The sequence below is a fragment of the Lynx canadensis genome, chromosome C1 (assembly GCF_007474595.2).
Source record: "Lynx canadensis isolate LIC74 chromosome C1, mLynCan4.pri.v2, whole genome shotgun sequence".
In the NCBI taxonomy this organism is placed as follows: domain Eukaryota; kingdom Metazoa; phylum Chordata; class Mammalia; order Carnivora; family Felidae; genus Lynx; species Lynx canadensis.
This window is the reverse complement of record NC_044310.1, coordinates 86614052-86635396: the sequence shown is the minus strand read 5'-3', so window position 1 is coordinate 86635396 and position 21345 is coordinate 86614052. Positions and strand designations below refer to the sequence as shown.

Below are 21345 nucleotides of genomic sequence, written 5' to 3'. Positions count from 1 at the left end.
ACTTAATTTTCTTACATGTTGGAGATTTGTGTCCAATGTTAGGTGAAACCTAGGTGAAACTATAGGACCCATGTCTAGATATATTAATCCCATACCGTTATGTAGCTTAAACCTTTAATTTTATCACTGAAACTACTCTGCTAAACTATTCCCATCTCCATTCTGTAATCTCTGCATTTTTCTTCTTTAATACGAAAAGGATAATATGATAATCTTTAAGATGCTTTCTGATTCTGATAATAACTCTAAGTACCTATTTCTATCCTAACTGGATATTCAGGCATAAATGTTAGAAGGAGTAGGAGAATGAAAAAGAAATGGTAATGAATCCAATGCTTCAGAAATAAAAGGCAGCATAGGACACTTCCATGAATTATATGAAAAGGGAGATTAAAAAGAGCACTGGCACCAACTGCTTCTCATTATAGATCAAGGACAAGGACTATGACATCTTTATGAGTTTCCTGAGTTTATAACATATAGCTTCCCCAGTATTTGTTCATGATTGTTGTTGGAAGGCGTATCAGCACCCTGTAGTGATTATTGCCAAAGCCCTTGAAAAGAAAAAGAGCTGTGTGTTGGTGGATGGTATGCAATGACCTGGGACAGAATAAGTTGGAGATTATATCTGTTCTGGTGTGAACTCCAGAGACAGAAGATCTCACAGGCTATAGCAGATCTGTGGAGAGGGAAGTCAGCTTGGTTTACTCCTTTAAAGGGTTTGCTTTAACCTGGTAAAACACTCCAGTCTATGGGCAAATATCCAAGCCCAGTAACACTGAGCATTTTGCAAGACAGTCCTCTGCTGGCCTCACTTCACCTCTTGGTTCCTAGCCTCATCTCAGCTCCCAACCCTCAGGCTTTCTCTCACCCTCCTCAGCCTCACACCTCCAACCTGATTCATGAAATACCTTATTTTCTAAACTAAATTCATCTCCTTCTCCTGATCATACAAGAAATACCTATCTGCTGAATCCCTGGACAACATAGAAGGACAGAGAGAAAGGCTGACAAATTTCAGATCCCAGCTGTAGAAGCAAGCCAGAGCTTAGCTAGGAAAAGGCCCATTGATTTATCTGATTATTTCCACAGGAAAAACAAATTCGGATCAAACTGGATGGTTTGTCTACAACATCTGTTAGGTAGTTTTTTCAATATCCATGACTGACCCTTGAAAACAATTATCTGGATGTTCAGCATCATACTGATATGGCCATAGCATAATTAAAAGCAAGACTCTAGAGCTGCACTGTCCAGTGAAGAGGCTACATGTAGCTATTGAGCATTTAAGATGTGGCTAATTCAAATTGAAGTCATAAGTATAAAATGCACAATTTCGAAGATAGTAATTTTAACTTTTCTAATAGGCTTAAAAAAGTAAAAATTACTTTATTTCCATTGGACAGTCCTTCTCTGGAACATACTGCCTGGCTTCATACGAGCTAACTGTTCCCAAGCATGTTAACCAATTTCCTCTTCTGTGAAATGGAAATAATAATTCCTGCTTCTTAGGGTGCTTCATTGTACTGCTGCATCATCAAGTCAATGCATGTGAGTTGTCCCTTGGAATAGAGCCTGACCTTGAGTAAGCAACATTCTTCAGCCTAGGCAATCCCCAAAGAGAAACTTAACTGAAAGCCAAGCCACTAATAATCTTAGCAGCTGGAGGAATGAATGAGTGCCTCTCTGGGCAGTACATCATGGCATCCACAATGACTTCTCCTTATACAATGGAGAGTGGATGTTTAGCAGCACCTGGGTGGCTCAATCGGTTAAGCGTCTGACTCTTGATTTCAGCTCAGGTCATGATCTCATGGTTCATGACATCAAGCTGACAACACAGCGTCTGCTTGAAATTCTCTCTCTTTCTCTCTCTCTCTCTCTCTCTCTCTCTCTCTCTCTCTCTCTCTCTGCTCCTCCCCATCTCTCTCTCTCAAAATAAACACTTAAACTCTTCCTGAAAAGTAACTAGATAAAAAAGAGGAAACTTATCTTTGTACCTGATAAAATATACTTAATACAATAGAAAATATCTAATATGTCTAGTAGATGAATATAAACTAAGTGTTGAAATAAGACATACGAAAGGCAAATAGCAATACTAGACAATACACATGAAATGCCTAATGAATAACACAGAATAAGTAGAAACCATAAGGGTTTAGTAAGTTGAATGTTTATGAAAGAGGTATTCCAATAAGGAGAAACAAAATGAGTAGCATATAAAGAAATGAATCAAGGTAACATACTTTCAGGACACAATGGACCAATTTGTTGGAAAGAAGTTTCCTATAGGAAGATCCAGGAGGTAAAACTAGAAACATAAATAGGAGGCAGACTTTAAGCCACCTCATTCCTAGATGGGAAGGCCACTTTAAGCTACAGTTCTAGGGAGGTAGGGTACACAGAAGTAATTTGCGAAGATGGATTTTGCAGACCATGTCAAAATACTCTTTAACCTCTCTGGGACTCTGCATCCTTTGCAAAACCATGCTGATCTAATCATTTTACCCTGTATTCTTACATGCTACTTTTCCAACTTTATTAATAATTGGCTCTTCAATACATGGGAAGCGCCCTGGCATAGGGCTTTGCTTCAGAATATCACAAGTGAATAATAATCAGAAATGTGTATGTGTGTGTGTGTATATATATATATATATATACATATACACATACATATACACACACACACACACACACACACACACACACACACTACTATCATTTACTGTTGAGAAAGACAAGCTAACAGATCTTATGTAGAGAGACTGGTGATATGTGATTAAGTGGTTATCAGATGCTTCTAAATTGCACTGCAATGTCCAAATATGACAAAAAGCATTAGGAAATGTTGTAGGGTCAATAAATAGTTACTAATATAGCCCAATGAAAGAAAAATTCAGGGTGCCGGGGTAGCTCAGTGGGTTAACTCTTGATTTCAGCTCAGGTCATGAACTCATCGTTGTGAGACTGAGCCCTACATCAGGCTCTGTGCTGAGTGTGGAGTCTGCTTGGGATATTCTCACTCTCTCTCTCTCTCTCTCTCTCTCTCTCTCTCTCTCTCTCTCTCCCCCCCCTCCTTCTTCGTGCACACACGCTCTCTCTCAAAAATAAATATTTTAAAGAAAAGAAAAACTATCCTGGGGACAGATAAGGAAGGTGTAACTGAATGAAGTTATGCTGCCTATAGAAGTTGTAGAAGTTGTTTAATCTTTCTTTTTAAAGAATAAAAACAGAGACTTTATCAAAGAGGATCCTTTGTTTAAAATGTTACAAACCCACATTCTCTTTATCCTGTAATGGGGGTCTGTGTTGTGTGTTTGCTATTGGTTTCCTCAGACCCAGATTAGTCCCAAAGAAGGGTGGCAAGTGTACAGTTCAGCACAAGACCCTGATGGACGATGCATTTGCACAGTGGTGGCTCCAGAACAAAACCTGTGTTCCAGGGATGCCAAAAGCAGGCAGCTTCGCCAACTTCTGGAAAAGGTACGTGTCCTGTCCTCCATTTTTTTTTTATCTACCGTTCCTTGAAAAGGAAATGCAGGAAAGCAGGCAATAATGAGGAAGGTCCTTCCAATTTTTGTCCCCCTTTCTCAAACTTTTTTTTCCTTCCTTGAAAGGAGTACCTCAAGATTCCTGCTCTACTGTTTATTTGTATTACTTTTTATTTTTCTCAATCTTACCTTCTTAAGACTGGATATCTATCATATGCCTTAATATCCAGTTGGTCTCTTCTTAAGGGGGACAAAAAGGCAAAAAGTCTTATTCCTATGCCAGAAATCTATCCTCAATTCCCAGGATCACACTAGGCTGTTTGAGCTCATGCATTTGAATCACATTAACAACCTTGCAAGGAAGTTAAAATAATGGAATGCAATATGCAAGCTATCTGAACAGATAATGAATAATTTCAAGTATTTATCATCATGCTCTAAGTCATTCCTTTGAACATTAAGCTCTTCAATTTCATTCAACAGCAATCTCTCCATATAATTTACTTAAGCCGATCCATAACAATCAAATGCAGAATGCCCTTGATTTATTCTTTTTTACAGATAAAAGTCAGCTCATGAAACATTATTTATGTTTAGTTTGAGGAGGAAAAAAAAACAATGAATGGTTCTTTCAATTATTCTCATTCAGAATTTCACTGTGTTGGGCTCTGAATATAGTAGGACAGCTGGGTGGCCAGACTGATGGTAAGACGACAACATGTGGGAATTTTAAGTACCTTCAGGGATAATAAGATAAATTAGGTAGTATGTGCTTTTAGAGAACATCATGCTCAACCATTCACTCAGTGCAATATCATTTCTATGATCATTCATACAATGATGGCATTGAATAAGAACTTTTTAAGGAAAGTTAAGAGAAGCCAGAAAAATGAAAGCATCAAATTTGTTAATATAGACATGCCTACTTTATGCAATTTCAAGCTTAGCAACAATAACTTTCTTCTACTGCCATATAATTGAAAATAAATTTCCTCCATGTACATTATTTGGAAGTCTATTGATGCTCTAAAATTTTAAGAAAGCTTTTTTCTTGTTTTTATAAAATGATTAGTCCTGTTTTCCCTCCCCCTCTCCTCAGAGCTATCATCAATCTATCGATTCTCTCTTCTTATGTCTCTTTTTATAAGATCCTATCTTCCCTGCTCCTTCAATATCTGTCCCCCAGACAAAAGCAAATGTCATTTTCATTCAAGTTAACGACTCTAGCTAATGTGCCTCTCAGCTATTAGAAATCATGACAAATGAACTGTGATTTTTCTTGGGTATACCTTACCAATCTTGGTTTTCTTTATTTCTATGAAAAAAACTCCAAATATATAGTTTAATATTGTTTGGCTACTAGGGATATTACATTAGTAAAAAGATTTAATCTTTTAAATCCAATTTTGCTTTTCTATTAAATTTGCTTTTCTATTAAATATTTCCCCTCAAATTATAGACTTTCTGATCCTATATTCTTTTTCTGTGCAAAAGGATCTTTTTTCTATGTCAACTATGGTGAGAAACATTCTTGGATACTCTACCCTTATTTTTGTTATTGTTTTTCAATATAGCATTTCATATCCATACCTCCCCCCATACAGATTCAGACATCTCTTCTGAACCTGTTGGAAAAAAAAAAAAAAAAAACACAGATTTCTTCTGAAATCAGTTGAGAAAGTTCAAATAAAGTGTTAGAAGGTGGATAATACCCTCTACAGGTCCAAAGTGAAATGTACTCCAGAACTATGATAAAACCGGGAATTGGTGTAGGATGAAGAAGGCAAAAAAAATACAACCAAGGAGGTTGACCACAAGCCATCACTGATACGACCACCCCATCTAATATGCAATGTGTTTAATGATTTAAAGAAATTCTAGAAAAATCACACCTTTAAAAAGTCATTGTATCTAATTAACAAAAAACCCCACAAAATTTATTAACAAAATCTAGGTCTCTACAAGTTATGTTTATTAAATTTACCATTTGGGGCGCCTGGGTGGCGCAGTCGGTTAAGCGTCCGACTTCAGCCAGGTCACGATCTCGCGGTCCGTGAGTTCGAGCCCCGCGTCAGGCTCTGGGCTGATGGCTCAGAACCTGGAGCCTGTTTCCGATTCTGTGTCTCCCTCTCTCTGCCCCTCCCCCGTTCATGCTCTGTCTCTCTCTGTCCCAAAAATAAAAAAAAAAAAAAAAAAAAAAAAAAAAAAAAAATTTACCATTTGAGAGTATTATAGGAGGGAATAGTAAAGGGAATAGTATATAGGAGGGAATAGTAATAGTAAATTATGTACATTACTTGGAGTGGGCTGAAGAAGGGAGTAGCACTGATTTGCTGCAATGACCAAAAAAAAAAAAAAAAAAAAAAAAACCATCTGAAATAAGCACTCCTTATTCAGACTGAGCCAGATTTTCTTATTGACTTCTCTATAGTTTCACAAATATCCAAGGCACCGGATGGAAAACCGGAGCATGAGTTTAGGCCGCCCACTCACCATTAACCAAAGAACTAATTTAGTCACATAATAAGGAAATGTTTTTAAAGATTTATTTATTTATTTATTTTGAGAGAAAGTGTGCACATGAGAGAAAGAGAATCCCAAGCAGACTCTGCACTGTCAGCGCAGAGCCCAATGCAGGGCTTATCACAAACTGAACCGTGAGATCATGACCTGAGCTGAAATCGAGTCGGATACTTAACCAACTGAACCACCCAGGTGCCCCTAAGGAAATGTTTTTAACAATATTGATAACAGTATTTCCCATATCTGTATCCACTCCATTCAATCCTCACAGCTGAGGAACCTGCCCTTCTAAGTTTACGTAAAAAGAAACTGCTTTTTGAGGTTAAAGAACCTACCAGTGTCACTCAACCAGTGTGTTATGGGGCTTTACCAGATCAGTTCTGTGTTTTCTCAACACCATGCTAGTGTCATCCAGAATGTCACAGGTGGTACCCATACTAATTTAAGCAATGTTCTGTCAAATATTTTTAACCATATCTACATTACTTAATATTTAAAGAATTACAATTGTTTTCCCAATATTTCAGGTCTTAATATGCCCAAACTACAACTGTTCATTTAAAAAAAATGTTTGTTAGCAGGGCACAGGTGGCTCCATTGGTTAAGCATCTGACTCTTGGTTTCTGCTCAGGTCATGATCTCACATTTCATGATTTCAAGCCCCATGTGTGGCTCTGTGCTGTCAGCTTGGGATTCTTTCTCTGCCCCTCCTCTGTGCTCTCACTCTCTCTCTCTCAAAACAAATTAACATTTTTTTTTTAAAAGCCTGTTAGCTGGGGTACCTAGGTGGCTCAGTCGGTTAAGCGTCCAACTTTGGCTGAGGTCATGCTCTAGTGGTTCACGGGTTCGAGGCCCGTACTGGGCTCTCTGCTGACAGCTCAGAGCCTGGAGCCTGCTTTGGATTCTGTGTCTCCCTCTCTCTCTGCCCCTCCCCCACTCATGCTGGGTGTGTCTGTCAGTCTGTCTCTCTCTCACTCTCAAAAATAAATAAAAATGTTAAATGAATTTTTTTTTCAATAATTAAAAAGTTTGTTAGCTGTGTAGCTTCTCTGTACAGTTGAAGATGTCCTGCATGTCTAGGACAGTTTCTCCTAAAGTGTGATTTTTGGAATAGGATACCAGTGACATCCTTCTAGTAAAATGATTTTAATAAACTCTATTCATGATATTTCACTCTTGAAGATTTCTACCACACAGTTTAATACTAAAGGTTCTGTGAAGACCCACAGCAAAGAATTTCTATTTAGTTTTGTTAACGTCAAGGCTATGCAAACATACTGAACTGTAGTCTTTTTTTCCCCCCCGAGTAATCTCTACCTTAATTATGAATTAGAGTGAAAATTTAAGTTAATTTGTTAAGTTCAGAGAGGCCTCAAACATTTTATTTATACAAAGATCCAAGATAATTAGTTTCAAAAATTATTAATGAAGGGAGACAATGAGCTTGCTGAACGATGTAGAGAAGGGTCTAAGCACAGGGACACATATGAAAAACTAAACTGTAAAACATCAGAGATAAACAGAGTCAAAGAGGAACCACAGCAGATGGGTCTCCTTTCTACAAGTGTAACTATAGGGATCTAGTATCGGGTATCATCAGGAAATTGATCCTGGGGGTGGGAGGGTCTCTGTAAACAGTGGAAAACTAAACATTCCTAGGTATAGTCATCAGACAAAGCAAAAGACAGCCCAGACCCAAATCCTCTCCAATTAGACAGCTCCGTCTCTATCCATTATCCCAAATGCAGCTCTTATAATTATGCCTATTTCTACAATATAGAAGGCCACAATTCTCCCAGTGCATTTGCCACAACACAAATAAGTTGAAAATTACCTTACTAGGGCAGAGGCAAGATAAGAGAGGCTGTTTTAATTTTATACAGAATATTTCACTTGCCTATCATTTTCTACTTGTATGGACTCTGCCCAACCCACGGCATTCCTAGGAAAGTATCAGTCATGCCAGCGATGGGCAGCTTCAGAGATGAATGCCATATTCAAATGTGTAGATGGTTTCTTTAATACAAATGGCTTTTCTTTATTCATACTTAACTGTAATGAAGTTCAAAATTATTTTGAAAGCATTACATTTATCCAAGATGCAGTTACATCTCCAGGTTTCAATGCTGTCTCAGTAATTTTGTGCTCCACTGAAGATTTAAAAGAATGAAGCTTTCTAAGTAGGAATGATAGCAAATTAAGAAATATTTGGGAGTCACGTACTGCTACAGTGTCACAGTGACAGAAGGAAGGAAATTTCTTTAAAATACTAGTAACTGGAGTGCCTGGGTGGCTCAGTTGGTTAAGTGTCCAACTCTTGATTTGGACTCAGGTCATGATCTCATGGATCGTGAGTTCAAGTTCTGGCATCGGGTTCTGCACTCAGAGTGTGGTTCCTGCGTGGGATTCTCCCTCTCTCTCCACCCCTCTCATGCACTCAGAGCTCTCATGCACTGTGCATGCTCTTTCTCTCAAATTTAAAAAAATACTAATTACTTATTACAAGCATTGGAAGCATAAGAATTTTAACCAACAGGTATTTATTGAACAATTATTCTGTGCCTGGTTCTGTGTAGGGTGTTGGGAATAAAAAGTATGAATAAGATGCAGCTTCTAACCTTTGGAGCTCACAGAAGGGCAGTCACTTCTGTGCTCCCACCCAACATATATTACACAATTAGTTTTAATATAAGCTAGGCTATCACATGTCTTGAGAATACAGGATTTATAAAGGGCAGGACTATGGATCAAAACAGCAGAAAAGAAAAACAGGAAAAGATAACCTTCTTTAAAAAGAAAAATAGAGGAAGTATGCAAGCCAAGGCAGCAGAATGCTCTGCCTTCTTGGAATGTTCCAAGCTGAGGAATGTACCAACAATGGGCTCTTCATAGCTAGCTAGTCCACTGAGCTTTGTGACATACCTGATGACAAAAATTTGTGTCTGAATAAATCACTCCTTCCTTATTTTCAACTCACAATTGTTGCAATGAAAAAAATTTTTTACTTATTGCATAATACATATTTAAAAATAAATAGAATAGAATAATGCATAAAAATCTATGAAACAAAGTAAAATTCATCTCAAAGTCCACCACAATTTTTTTTTGGTGCTTTCATGTTTCCATTTCATAAAAATAAAACATATAATTCTAGGCAGATTTATATATATTCTGTTTAACAGGGACTCCTTTCTACAATATTTATTACTTCTCCTCTTACCCACATTTCACAGAAAACTAACAACCCAGGGGTGCCTGGGTGGCTCAGTCAGTTAAGCATTCAACTCTTGATTTCAGCGCAGGTCATGATCTCACGGTTCGTGAGATCTAACCCTGCATTGGGCTCTGCACCATCAGTGTGGAGATTTTCTGTGTGCCTTCCCTGCTCACTCACTCTCTAACTAAATAACATTAAAAAAGGAAAACAACCCAGTATGTATTCTTCTAATCTTTAATACCTTTCTCCACCATGATTTTTTGCTCATATGCCCCATTTTCTTTTTTTTTTATTAAATGAGTTTTTTTGTCAAATTAGTTTCCATGCAACACACAGTGCTCATCCCAAAAGACGCCCTCTTCAATACCCATCACCTACCGCCCCATTTTCTTTTATGTGTATGTTACACACACACACACACACACACACACACACACACACACACAAGCTCTTCTCACTTTTCTCATGGAAATTTCTCCATGTTGAGCAAAATTTAATAAACACAGGAATCACTTGGCGATTCTGATAAAATGCAGATTCTGACTCAGTAGCTGTGGCATAGGCCCCAAAATTCTATATTTTTAAGTTTCCCAAGTGATGTCAAACTTGCTCTGTACACAATACTTTGAGTACCAAGATATAAAAATCTAGCCTATCCTTTAAAATAGCGTATTCATACTCCATTCCACAATTCATCTAACAGCTCTCCAACTATTAGAGGTTTTCACTTTGTTTTGAGGTTTTTGCTGACACAAAAATTAGAGCATGTTTCTTTCCTCATTTTTATAGGTCATCCATTTCCTACTTCTACATAGCCTAGGGCCCAATAAACCTACAAGGTACCATCAGCTTAATCTGTGTTTACTGCCTACCTACCAACCATTTGACAGAGCTGCTGTTTTCCAGGTCTCTTAAACAGTATGCTCTCCAAGCTTGGAGGCGTCCCAGCATTGCCACCATGCTTCTCGGTCAATTCAATCTCACCGTTGGGAGAACTTAGGATGTCAAAGAAACCATACAGGAATGAATGTGTTCTAATTCTGTTGGACATGTCACTATCATCCACAATTGCTAAACATCCCACATCTTGAAGAAATCAGAGTTAGTGCTTATAGAAACAAATTATTTTAACATTTAATGGCTTGGGACATCATAAGCTTGCAAAGTCCTAGAATGAAAATTCCGTATTTCAAATTTACTTTTCTGATTAAATTCTTATTTGAAGTTATTTATTTCTCTCTAATCCTAGGATGTCAATTTTATTATTATTTCTTGCCTCAGTTTAATTTTCCCTTGCTGAATTTTTTGAATGTTTATCATAAAGAATTGTCTTGAAAACCTATCATGTGGGGATACAAATACGGATTTGGCACTTATAGTTCTTTGTCATTTTTGCTACTTCAGTAGTGATTGCATATACCTGTAAATAGACAATAATGTATAGTCAAATGTTCTTGTTTAACAGGTTCAGAACATGTCCCAGTCTATTGAAGTCTTAAACTTGAGAACTCAGAGAGATTTCCAATATGTTCTAAAAATGGAAACCCAAATGAAAGGGCTGAAGGCCAAGTTTCGGCAGATTGAAGATGATCGGAAGACACTAATGACCAAGCATTTTCAAGTAGGTTTGACTTCTGCAATCTTGTCAATCCAAATCAGACACTGAGTGCAATGGACAGCCAGCATGGCTATCAGCTAGAAATAACTGTGCATCTGCCCATATGTGCAAGGTTAAAGACTCACTGGGGACATCAATCATCTCTTCACTGAAACTGACCATTAGCTGGTAGGAATGCATAGAAGTCTTGCTATAAAAAGAGCATAATCCTCCTAGAGTTTGGTGGAGTTTCTGGATAGATTTACAGGCCATTCAATATCTAAGACAAGGGGAAATCTCAAGGAAAATAACTAAATTTATCAAAGTTTTTTTCTGATGACTTAATGCCCTGCTAATATGAGGAGACAGAGAATATAAATTATTAACAGAGGCAACAATACCATTATTAATATCATACAAAAATAAAGAGGGCTGTTTCCTAATTTTATACAAAGTCTTCTCTTAGACTTTAAAGTTATTTTTGGCAATTATCCGGAAACACTGAAAATAGAGGAATAGTGTTTTTAAGCATGCTATGTGGACTTTTCATACCTATGTGTGACAGTGCCATAGATTTTAAGAATCTGACTATGATACTACCATTTGAATCTCTATTAAAACAAATTATCTGCCTCCAAAGGGATAGCACATCATTTATAGGACATCCTGTGGTTTTATAAACATAATGGTTTGTTTTCCCTCCCTTCTGTCATGAGTGAGATTCACTGCTGATGGTGAGGGAGTGGGCCTGAGTTTAAGCATCAGAAGTGCTTTCCACACAGAATCGTGAGGGCAGGGAGCTAGGATGTAACAGGATCTCTGCACAGCACATTTTGATATGGCAGATGTTTTCATGGCTGTGTAATTGTCTTCATTGGTGCTCAGGAGACTGAGTAGGGATGTACAGGAAGCAGTTTCTTCACTGAATCAGTTTTAAAGTTATACTAGAGAGGGGTGCCTGGGTGGCTCCGTCAGTTAAGCGTCCAACTTGGGCTCAGGTCATGATCTCCTGGTTCCTGAGTTCGAGTCCTGGTTCAGGCTCTGTGCTGACAGCTCGGAGCCTGCAGCCTGCTTCGGATTCTGTGTCTCCCTCTCTACCCATCACCTGCTCACTCTGTCTCTCTCTCAAAAATAAATAACAAACATACATAAATACATAAAGTTTTACCAGAGAGGTACAACAGAAGGAACAAAGGAGTAAGAAAGTTGAGGGTACTGACAGGAGATGAGGCTCAAGTGATGAATCATGAAGTTTAAATTGATAAACAAAGCTAGTAGGTTAAGAAATTAGAATTAGAGCAAGACTTAGAAGATACAATAAATGTAAACACAATTGGAAATGAGAGAATGAGTGAACTGGATGAGTCCAGAATTTATGGGGGAATGGTAAACAGCAAAAAATAAAAAAATAAAACAAAAAATAAGGCTGAGGAGCAAATAAGTTAATGCTAACCAATATTTATTGAGCATGCACTGTGTACAAGGCAGTGCTGGGCCCTCTGCTGGATATATAAGGATCTCTCTTCTATAAAATACAACTAAAACAAGGCACATGAAATTGACAGCAAATAGAAGCATAAATATTATTTAGCAGCACAAAGAGTAATTTTATTTAATTTCATTTAGAGAACATCGGGGAAAAGTTATAAAATTTGGCAATTTTTAAGAAAGCAGTTTGGACCAGTCCCCCCCAACACACACACCAAACAAACAACCACCTGAATCACAGAGGATATGAGAAAAACAGAAGATCAGAAGATTCTCAGTGTTCAGGGTTAGGGTGTAGACTGTGGAGGGGTAATATGAGCCCAATGCCAAGGCCATCAACAAAGCAGGAAATGGTAAGCTGGCACTGACAGCATAGGGGGAGCACTCCCAGAAAGGAAGAAGGACACAAGGAGAGGTGGTCAGGGTGTCGGGCGCGAGTAAAAATTATTCAAGCTCAGATGGACAGTGCCGAACTCTGCGATGCCAAGGGACAGTTTTAGGATGCCAGGCCTGGCAGGGTTGGAAGCGGGATGAAACATGTGCATCTGTGGGAACTCTTGAAAGAGCATCGAAACAGAAAGATACAAAGCTGAGACAAAGTCAAGGCAATAATTGGCCTTTTCTAGAAGTTTTCCTAGTAGCAGGCAGGCTGCCAGTAAGAAAACTTAATTTTCAGGCAGCACCATATGAAGTAATGATTTTGATTTTACATGTAATCCAAGTAGATACTTGAGTTATACTCAAAAATCCAAATAGCAATCTTATTATTTTTCTGAAGAATCATGTTCAGCAGTTTTGACAAACCTAAATACATAGTAACTAATTTAATCCTCTCAACAATACTATAAAGTAGGTTCTATATTTATCTCCATCATTCAGATGAAGAAACTGATGTAATTTGTTCAGCCTTGTATATCTAACATGCATCAGAACCACAAAGTCCAGCTCTAGAGGTAAACCTCCTAATGCCAGTGCTATATTGCCTCTGAGTAGATTACAGATGAAATTTAACGATAATAGTGACATGCTCAATGTGTTTGCTGAATTTATGTATTCCCTGAGCCTGACGGCTCAGTCAGATTTATATATCCAGTCAGATTTGGTACTATGTGCTGAGGTGTCATATTTGAGAAGAAGAACTAGAACATTCCAAAAGTCACTTTAACATCAAAGAATCCTTTTAGATTGAAGAAAATCTTCTTCTGGTAAACTATTTTCAACTTATCAAAAATACTGAGATTTTGTCTTCTATACTTCTTTGAGAGAGAGCATGAGTGGGGTAGAGATGTGGAAGGAGAATGCATGAGTGAGTGAGAGAGAGAGAGAGAGAGAGAGAGAATGAGAATGAGAATGAGAATATCTTAAGCAGGCTCCTCAGTCAGCGCAGAGCCCAATGTGGGGCTCAATCCCACCACTCTGGAATCATAACCTGAGCTGAGCTTAAATCAAGTGTCTGACACTCAACTGACGAAGCCACCCAGCCACCCTCTTCTATACTGTTTAAGATGGAAATCTTGTTGTAGGTATCATACTTGAGACTATCATTCTTATATGAAGAGATCACGGTTGGTCAAAATAGTCTAGCTACAACCTTTGCTACTGTAAGAACAACACAGCAGAAGGTGAAATTCTAGAAGAAATTAATAAGTAAAGATCTATGCTATTCTCCTTTAACCTTCTAAGTATTTGACATGTATATTGGTCAAACTTTCCACTGTTCCCTGACTAGCATCCAGGGTTTCAAAACTCGTTACCAATAATCCAATTATGAATTTTTGAAAAGATCCAAAAAATACAATTACCTAGTTTTATTTTGTTTGTTTGTTTTTTTGGTTCAGGGGGAAGAAAAAGTCACCAAAATTGTGACACTGAATTGCTCTCTTTTCAGTATTCCCACAGTGTAACATAAAACTCTTCATAGTAACTGTTGCTATAATATGCAGCAAAGGCTACCAACAGAACTCTTATTAAAATCATAATGAAGCAATTGTGTTTTTCTTTTGGGATGCCACAGAATGCTGAAACTAATAAGTTTACTTCAAAATGAGCCACCAAAATGAGTAAAGCTATGCAATTCCACCTTTTCATTGTGATATTTATGAAATCTTTCTCATTATTAAGACTTTGTCCCTCCCACTCAACATGAGCATATATACAAATTCAAAAAATTCTGAGCTTACGGAACGAGTGGAAATTTCCCCACAAGAAACCTAAGCCCATAAATCAGAGCAGCAATGGGAGCTCCTGCTATTTTAATGCATTTATAGTAATAACATCTTCCAAATGTAATTTTAAAATGCAATTTTCAGCTCCTTAAATTAGTTAGTGTACAACATGGTTCCTGACAGCACGTATGGATTATTCTCAAATGATCCTCACAGTGACAGCTCTTTCCACAAATGAGACCATCTGTAAAAAAAACTCACAACTGAATCACACTCATGAAATATTTTCACTGACCACCACCACCAAATGAAAGGAAAAGAAGAAAAGGTGACACACCTAGAACTTGAAAGTAAAAACTGCAGGTGGGGCTCAGTTCCATGATGCTAGGAATGAGAGACACCATGTTGCCAAATATGCTTCTTGTTCTCCAGATGAAAATCAAGTTTGCAGTTTCGAACAACTCTGTATGACTAGGTCCTGTGTTACATAAACTGTGAGCACTTTGGTCCCTGAAAGAGTTAAGAGAGTTAATTCACTCCCTGGGTAAGCAACTCTGCCTTCCTTACAGAGCTCTAAATTATCTATGCTAAGGCAAATGGAGTCAGAGTGTGGGTAATAATTCAAAATGGTAAAGAGCAACATGCATTTCTTTGAGATTTGAGAAGCTTTTCATGATTTATTATGCTTGCTGAACTTACCTTCCTAATGATACTGTGGTAAGATGGATATTAAGAAGCGTGAGGAATACCTGAGCACTCTGGAAGGACAGAGATGGAAACATTCTAAGTGTTACAGAAAAGCTGTTGTTCTAGGATCCAAAATTTCTTGTAAGTACCCCTATAACAGAGATAGTTGTTGGGTAATTAGAGTTGACATAGGATATTTGACCTGTTTCTAGTAATTCATAATCGAAGATGGATCCTGATTTTATTTGCTAAATAAATACTGCATTGTTCTTTTTATAAAATGCTCCTAGAAAGTGAAATAACACAAACTCTTAAATGCTACTGTAAGAAGTTTTTGTAATTATGATAAGGATCAATTTAATAGAAAAGCACCTAACCATTTAAAGAGAGGTTCTAGTACTGAGATAAATGGATTTACTAATGATCACAGTAGCCACTTACATTTTCACAGTACTTAATTTCAACCAAAAATCAGTACGATTTTGATCTACTTTGATATACAAATATTGAATCATTATGTTGTATACCTGAAACTAATGTAACGTTACATCCTGATTATACATCAGTAAAATTTTTCTTCTAATTTTCAAAAAAAAAAAAAAAGGAATTTTAAATCTGTTTTAATAATCCCCTTTAGGTATATTAAAAAGAATGTAGCTGCTTGATCTGTTTAAATGACTCTCAAAAACAGCTGCCTGCTTTTTGCAGGAGTTGAAAGAGAAGATGGATGAACTCCTGCCCTTGATTCCAGTCCTAGAACAGTACAAAACAGATGCCAAGTTAATCACCCAGTTTAAAGAGGAAATCCGGAATCTGTCTGCTGTCCTCACTGGGATTCAAGAGGAAATTGGTGCCTATGACTATGAGGAACTGCACCAGAGGGTGCTTAGCCTAGAGACCAGGCTTCGTGACTGCATGAAAAAGCTGAGTGAGTACAACAACATGTTGTGTTTTTAAGTGGTTTCAATGAAAACTGCATTCCTACGCTCTGCAAATAGTCATGAATACCTATTACAGGGAAACCGATGCCTGCTTTCTAAGTGTAAAGTAAGTATTCCTCAATGACTTAAGCATGCCTATGTAATCAGTATTATTTAAAGGTCGCCTAATTTTCAGAGCACCCTGTTACCATTTGGTGACTTGAAATAACACAATTCTATTGGCTATATGATAATATGGGATGGTCAATCATTGCTTGGCTAGAGGGGAGGAGAGGCATTTTTGGTAGTGGAGAAAGTTAGAGGCTAGGAAAAAAGTTACCCTGGGACCAAATATGAAACAGCAGTGATTAAATCAAACAAAAGCAATTCCTCTATTATAGACAGTGGCCATCATTTGGCTGTTCTGATCCACAAGAAATAAAAGGGAAACACTTACTCAAATACATATTCACTACTTTGCAAAGGGCCAAGCATGTAACATGAGATATGGACTCTAGCTCTTGACTCCTAATGGTTCAACCTGGTCTAAATTCACAAACTCTTCCATTTTATTCATGAGGTAGTAATTTTTCAGATGAAATCATCCTGGGACTAGTCTCTAACTTAATGCAAAATAAATATGTGGACACAAATTGAATAAAGAGGAATTATTAAGTTCATTTAGGAATATTATTTTAGTTGCCGACATGAAGTAACATGACAAAGAGGGCAAGTCAATGACCACAGGAAAGTATTCTCCAAAAGGAAAGAAAAACTTTTCTCAAATAGAAAATAAACTAAAAAGAAGAGTAAAGAATTTGGAAAAGATCATCAATTTCTATTAAAGACACCTCCAGAGAATAAATGTAAACATTTGAAATTTGAATGGCTGACAAATATTTTAAAGACTATTTTACAAATGCAATTCAAATGAAAAAAAAGAGTGAAGATATAAAAAGTTGCATTCAGTACAGTTAAAAATGTGGGGAATCACTACATTAGAGGCCCCACTACCATTATCCCAGGGTTTCCAAGAGATTCCAACAAAATTACTCAGAAGGCAATTAACGTAAGCCCTAAAGCTTAACACAGGAACCCTCAGATCTTTATTCCTCATCAGTCAAGGCCCACTTTTTCACCTTAACTAGTTTACTAACAATCATGACTCCAGTGGATTCCATGACTCCCATTCTTGCACCCCTTCACACATTGTTCACATTATTGCCAAAAGGATTTTTTGAAGCCTCAATCTGAAATTACCTTGCACTATGGAAAATCTCCTAGACTCCCTTACATCCTGTGATACAGTCCACAGCTTATGCGGCCCTCCCTACTTCTCCCACCTTACGTTCTGCCACTCCTCCCCTCACACGCTACATCCCAGTCATGTGTGTTCTCTTTCTCATTGCAGGGAGGTGTTGTGATGCTGTCCCTTCTCCTGAAAATTTTTTCCCCTTGCTTATCCTTTCTGTGTCTACACACTTGCCATATGAGACAAACTCCCATTCATTCTTCAGGTCTCAGTTTAAATGTCATGTCTTGCCACACTCCCTCACTGCTCTCCCGATGTATACTATGTGCCCCAGCTAGGTGCTCCCAGACCCTGATAGGTCACCAATGATTGCACTTTTCATGCTTCATTATCATTGCATGTGTAACTGGATGGCTATCTTCCTAGATTTTTGTTCCATGGGAACAAGAACAATGTCTATGATACTCGCTCTAAATCGCATATTCCCCAATACCTAGAAAACTGCCTAACAAAGAAAAATTACTCAATGAGTATTTGCTGAATAAATTAATCCTACAAGGAGTCATATAGTAACAATTTATAAATTTCAAAGAATAGATATTAGCTATTTCAAGTCTTCTTTGAAAAAAAAAAAAAGCTTTCTTAGCCACATATTTCAATCAGGTGGTATAGGACTTACTAAGACTAAGCTAAGCAAAAGTTATTTGATGTATCACTTAAATATTTCCTTATATGTTCTTTTATAATTGCTATGAAGTTTACTGCTAATATACACTAGGTAAATATTACTGACATAAGTGAATTCTATTATATATTTTTTAATGTTTATTTATTTATTTTGGGAAGGGGGAAGGGAAGAAAGAGGGATAGAATCCCAAGCAGGCTCCACACTGTCAGCACAGAGCCTGAGGCAGGGCTCAAACTCATAAACCCTGAGATAATTACCTGAGCCAAAATCAAGTCAGACACTTAACCAACTAAGCCACCCACGCGCCCCAAGTTGTATTTTATTTTTAAATCATGAAATACCTTTGGCTCACTGTACATGTTACATAGTTTGCCAGATGAAGTCTCCACCAAACTAGATAAGAAAGTCTCAAGGCAAGACTTGTTTGAGTGCCCTCAATATCTAAGTTACTTTGGGGGTTACAAAAAAAAATATCCAGATGCATTTTTATTAGCTCAGAAAATATTTGATTAAAGATTTTCTGGGTGGCTCAGTTGGTTAAGCGTCCAACTTTGGCTCAGGTCATGATCTCACAATTCGTGGGTTGGAACCCCACGCCAGGCTCTATGTTGGCAGCTCAGAGCCTGTTTCAGATTCTGTGTCTCCCTCTCTCTCTGCCCCTCCCCTGTTCATGCTGTGTCTCTGTCTTAAAAATAAACATTTAAAAAAAATTTTTAATTAAAAAAATATATATTTTCTGTAAATGACAGTGCATAGGATTGGTCTGTGTAGGGCTTTGGCTTGCTTTGGAAGAGGACTGGTTTTTACAGATGAATCGCTCTAGAGCCTGAGAATCAATTCACTTGGTTGTTCCTAGCATCTCACAATAAACCAAAGCCATCAACTTTGTATACTGACACCAGTTATCTGCTAAGTATACATGCAGTAAACTAAAAGAAGGACAGGCAATAGAATAGTTCTAGCTAGTAAACACCTTGAACCTTAAAGGGTGCCAGTCAGGTTTTTGAGGGACTGGCATTCTTGGAATTTATTCAATTTTAGAAATGAATTTCACTTCTAACATACATTCTGAGTTGACTCAGCTGTAAATAATGTCTACCACAGTTAGGAAATGAAATCTACACAACTCTCAGCTCTTTCATAATTCTGCTTGTTTTTTAGTCTACACATACCTCCTACACACAGCCTCCTTCAATATTGAAAATGATATTTGGGAAAAATGGTTTTAATTTAAGTGGACACAAATTCATCCTATTCCTCTTTACTGAACCATGGATAATGTCTCTATGGTGTCCTTAAACCTTAGGACTGCAATCTACAATATATAGATTTTTTTTTAACAACAAAGGTTCTTTTTATTAGTTTTCCTTCATAAACAACAAAGTTGAAAGAATGTGACTGTCAAATTAACTGCATTAACTAGTTAATATTTTATTTTAATTAGTTAATATTTTTATTTTAACTAATCAAAAACAAAATCTAGCAACTAATACAAATATTAGACACCAGTAAACAGTCACATCATTTTTATGTCCAATAGCAAACCTACCTACTGAGAGTATCCTAAGCAATGAGGATATTTATGATATTTATCAACTGGATCATAATCGTTAATTACAAAGTAAAAAACATGTTCAGGTAGAGACAGACAGCCCTAATGCTATGAAGTATGAAGTCACATGGTCCCTGAAAAATTAAGTAATCTTCATATTGTCCACTTAAAAGTTATTCCAGTTTGAAAGGGAGTATCTCATACATATATTTCCAGAAGAAAAACAAACATGATTGTGAATGGTGTCTTAAGATCTAGTTTAATACTACTTAGTATTTATACTTGCTGGAAATTAATAAAGATTGGATCAAATGATCTTTTAACACCATGCCTACTATCAACTCATAACTAAATGCCCAATTATCAACATATCAGATCACATTGACTCAGAAAACAGGTATTAATCAACATCAGGACCATTAACAGGACATGTAAAGAAAAAACAAACATCAGGGGTTGAGTGTTCCAAAAGCATCTAAAATCCAGTTGCTTTTGGATCTGCAGTGGGACATTGGATAATTATAGTATCCTCAATATAGTAAGAAGAGCAGGAAGTCTCATCCATCAGCGGCATCTTCATTCTTCACAAAAGCCTTTCAACACAAACAACCAATTAGCAGAGGGCAGAAATGGATTGGGGAAACAGAATAAAATTTCAACAATGATGAATGCATTTCCACTCACCTTTTCAATGAATTTGCTTTTAGGGAAAATGTCACACTGTAGATCACATAAATTTTAAGATACTAAAAGACAAACTAGCTTCATTGCCTGCAAGGTCTAAGTTACTCTTAAATAGTAAATAAGGTGCTGAAGGAATCACAAGTCATTGAGAGCACTAGGATACCATTCAGCTTATTACTACTAGAGAGTTAAAGTTTTGGAGAAAGTAGAAATTACGGGGGGAGGGGAGGGCTTCAACAGTAATGCACTCTAGGGGCCTGAATGAAGTAATGTTCTTTCTTAAGCGCTTAATTTTCTCCTATGAGAGACTGAATAAAGTCCCCTGTGCTTAATCTTATAAGTATCCCATTCTTAGACATGCAAAATATAATTATACGCATGTGAGAATCTGATGGAAAAAGCACACCTAAAGCTCACACACACAACCTGAGATCATCAACAGGTGTTTAATGTGGATTACAATCAGCCCCCTGCCCCCCTACTCCCTCAAGTTAGTTCTACTTTAGGGCAATGGTGTGGTGCCATCTAGTGAAGCACAGGATGCCATCTTTCTATTAACACTAACAGTTTTGAGGCTTCACGTTCAACAGAAATATCCATAGCACTCAAAACTTTAGGTCACAAGTAATGACATTTGGTTACTGTCTTTGTCATGTTTATGACAAATTAAATTTTAAAAGGGAAACCAAATTGTCTATGTGTCAATAGTCTTATTTGCTCATTCAGCAAGTATCTATTGACTCTCCGATATGTGCTGCTACTTTGGTAGGTATTTGGTGATACAAAGATGAGAGGCAGACTGTCTCCCTCTACAGTCAAGAAGCCTGCATTTCAGTGGCAACAAGGAGCACAGAAGTAGCTCATTACAGCAGTACTGAGAGATACTGCTTGACTAGCAGTATGGCCAGCTGTTCTAAATGTTTTAAGTCTAACTGCTGCAAGAACTCTGGGTTAGGCAATATTACTGGCAATTTATACTCAGTTTAAATTATTTTACCACAAGTGCATGTTAGAAGCAACATATTTAAATCCAAGCCTTTCTGAGTTCAAAGGCAGATTTCTTCCCCAGCTTTCT

At 37.3% G+C, this 21345-nt stretch overlaps 1 protein-coding gene across 2 annotated transcripts in view; it reads left to right on the top strand.

The window, feature by feature from the left end:
• The window catches only part of OLFM3 (olfactomedin 3), a 191443-nt gene that overhangs the window by 152586 nt on the left and 17512 nt on the right, over positions 1-21345 (top strand). For both annotated transcript variants that reach the window (XM_030327419.1, XM_030327420.1), the window contains exons 2-4: positions 3343-3489; positions 10703-10858; positions 15883-16102. In XM_030327419.1, coding sequence (XP_030183279.1) covers positions 3343-3489; positions 10703-10858; positions 15883-16102 — 523 coding nt within the window. The remainder of the gene's footprint in view (positions 1-3342; positions 3490-10702; positions 10859-15882; positions 16103-21345) is intronic.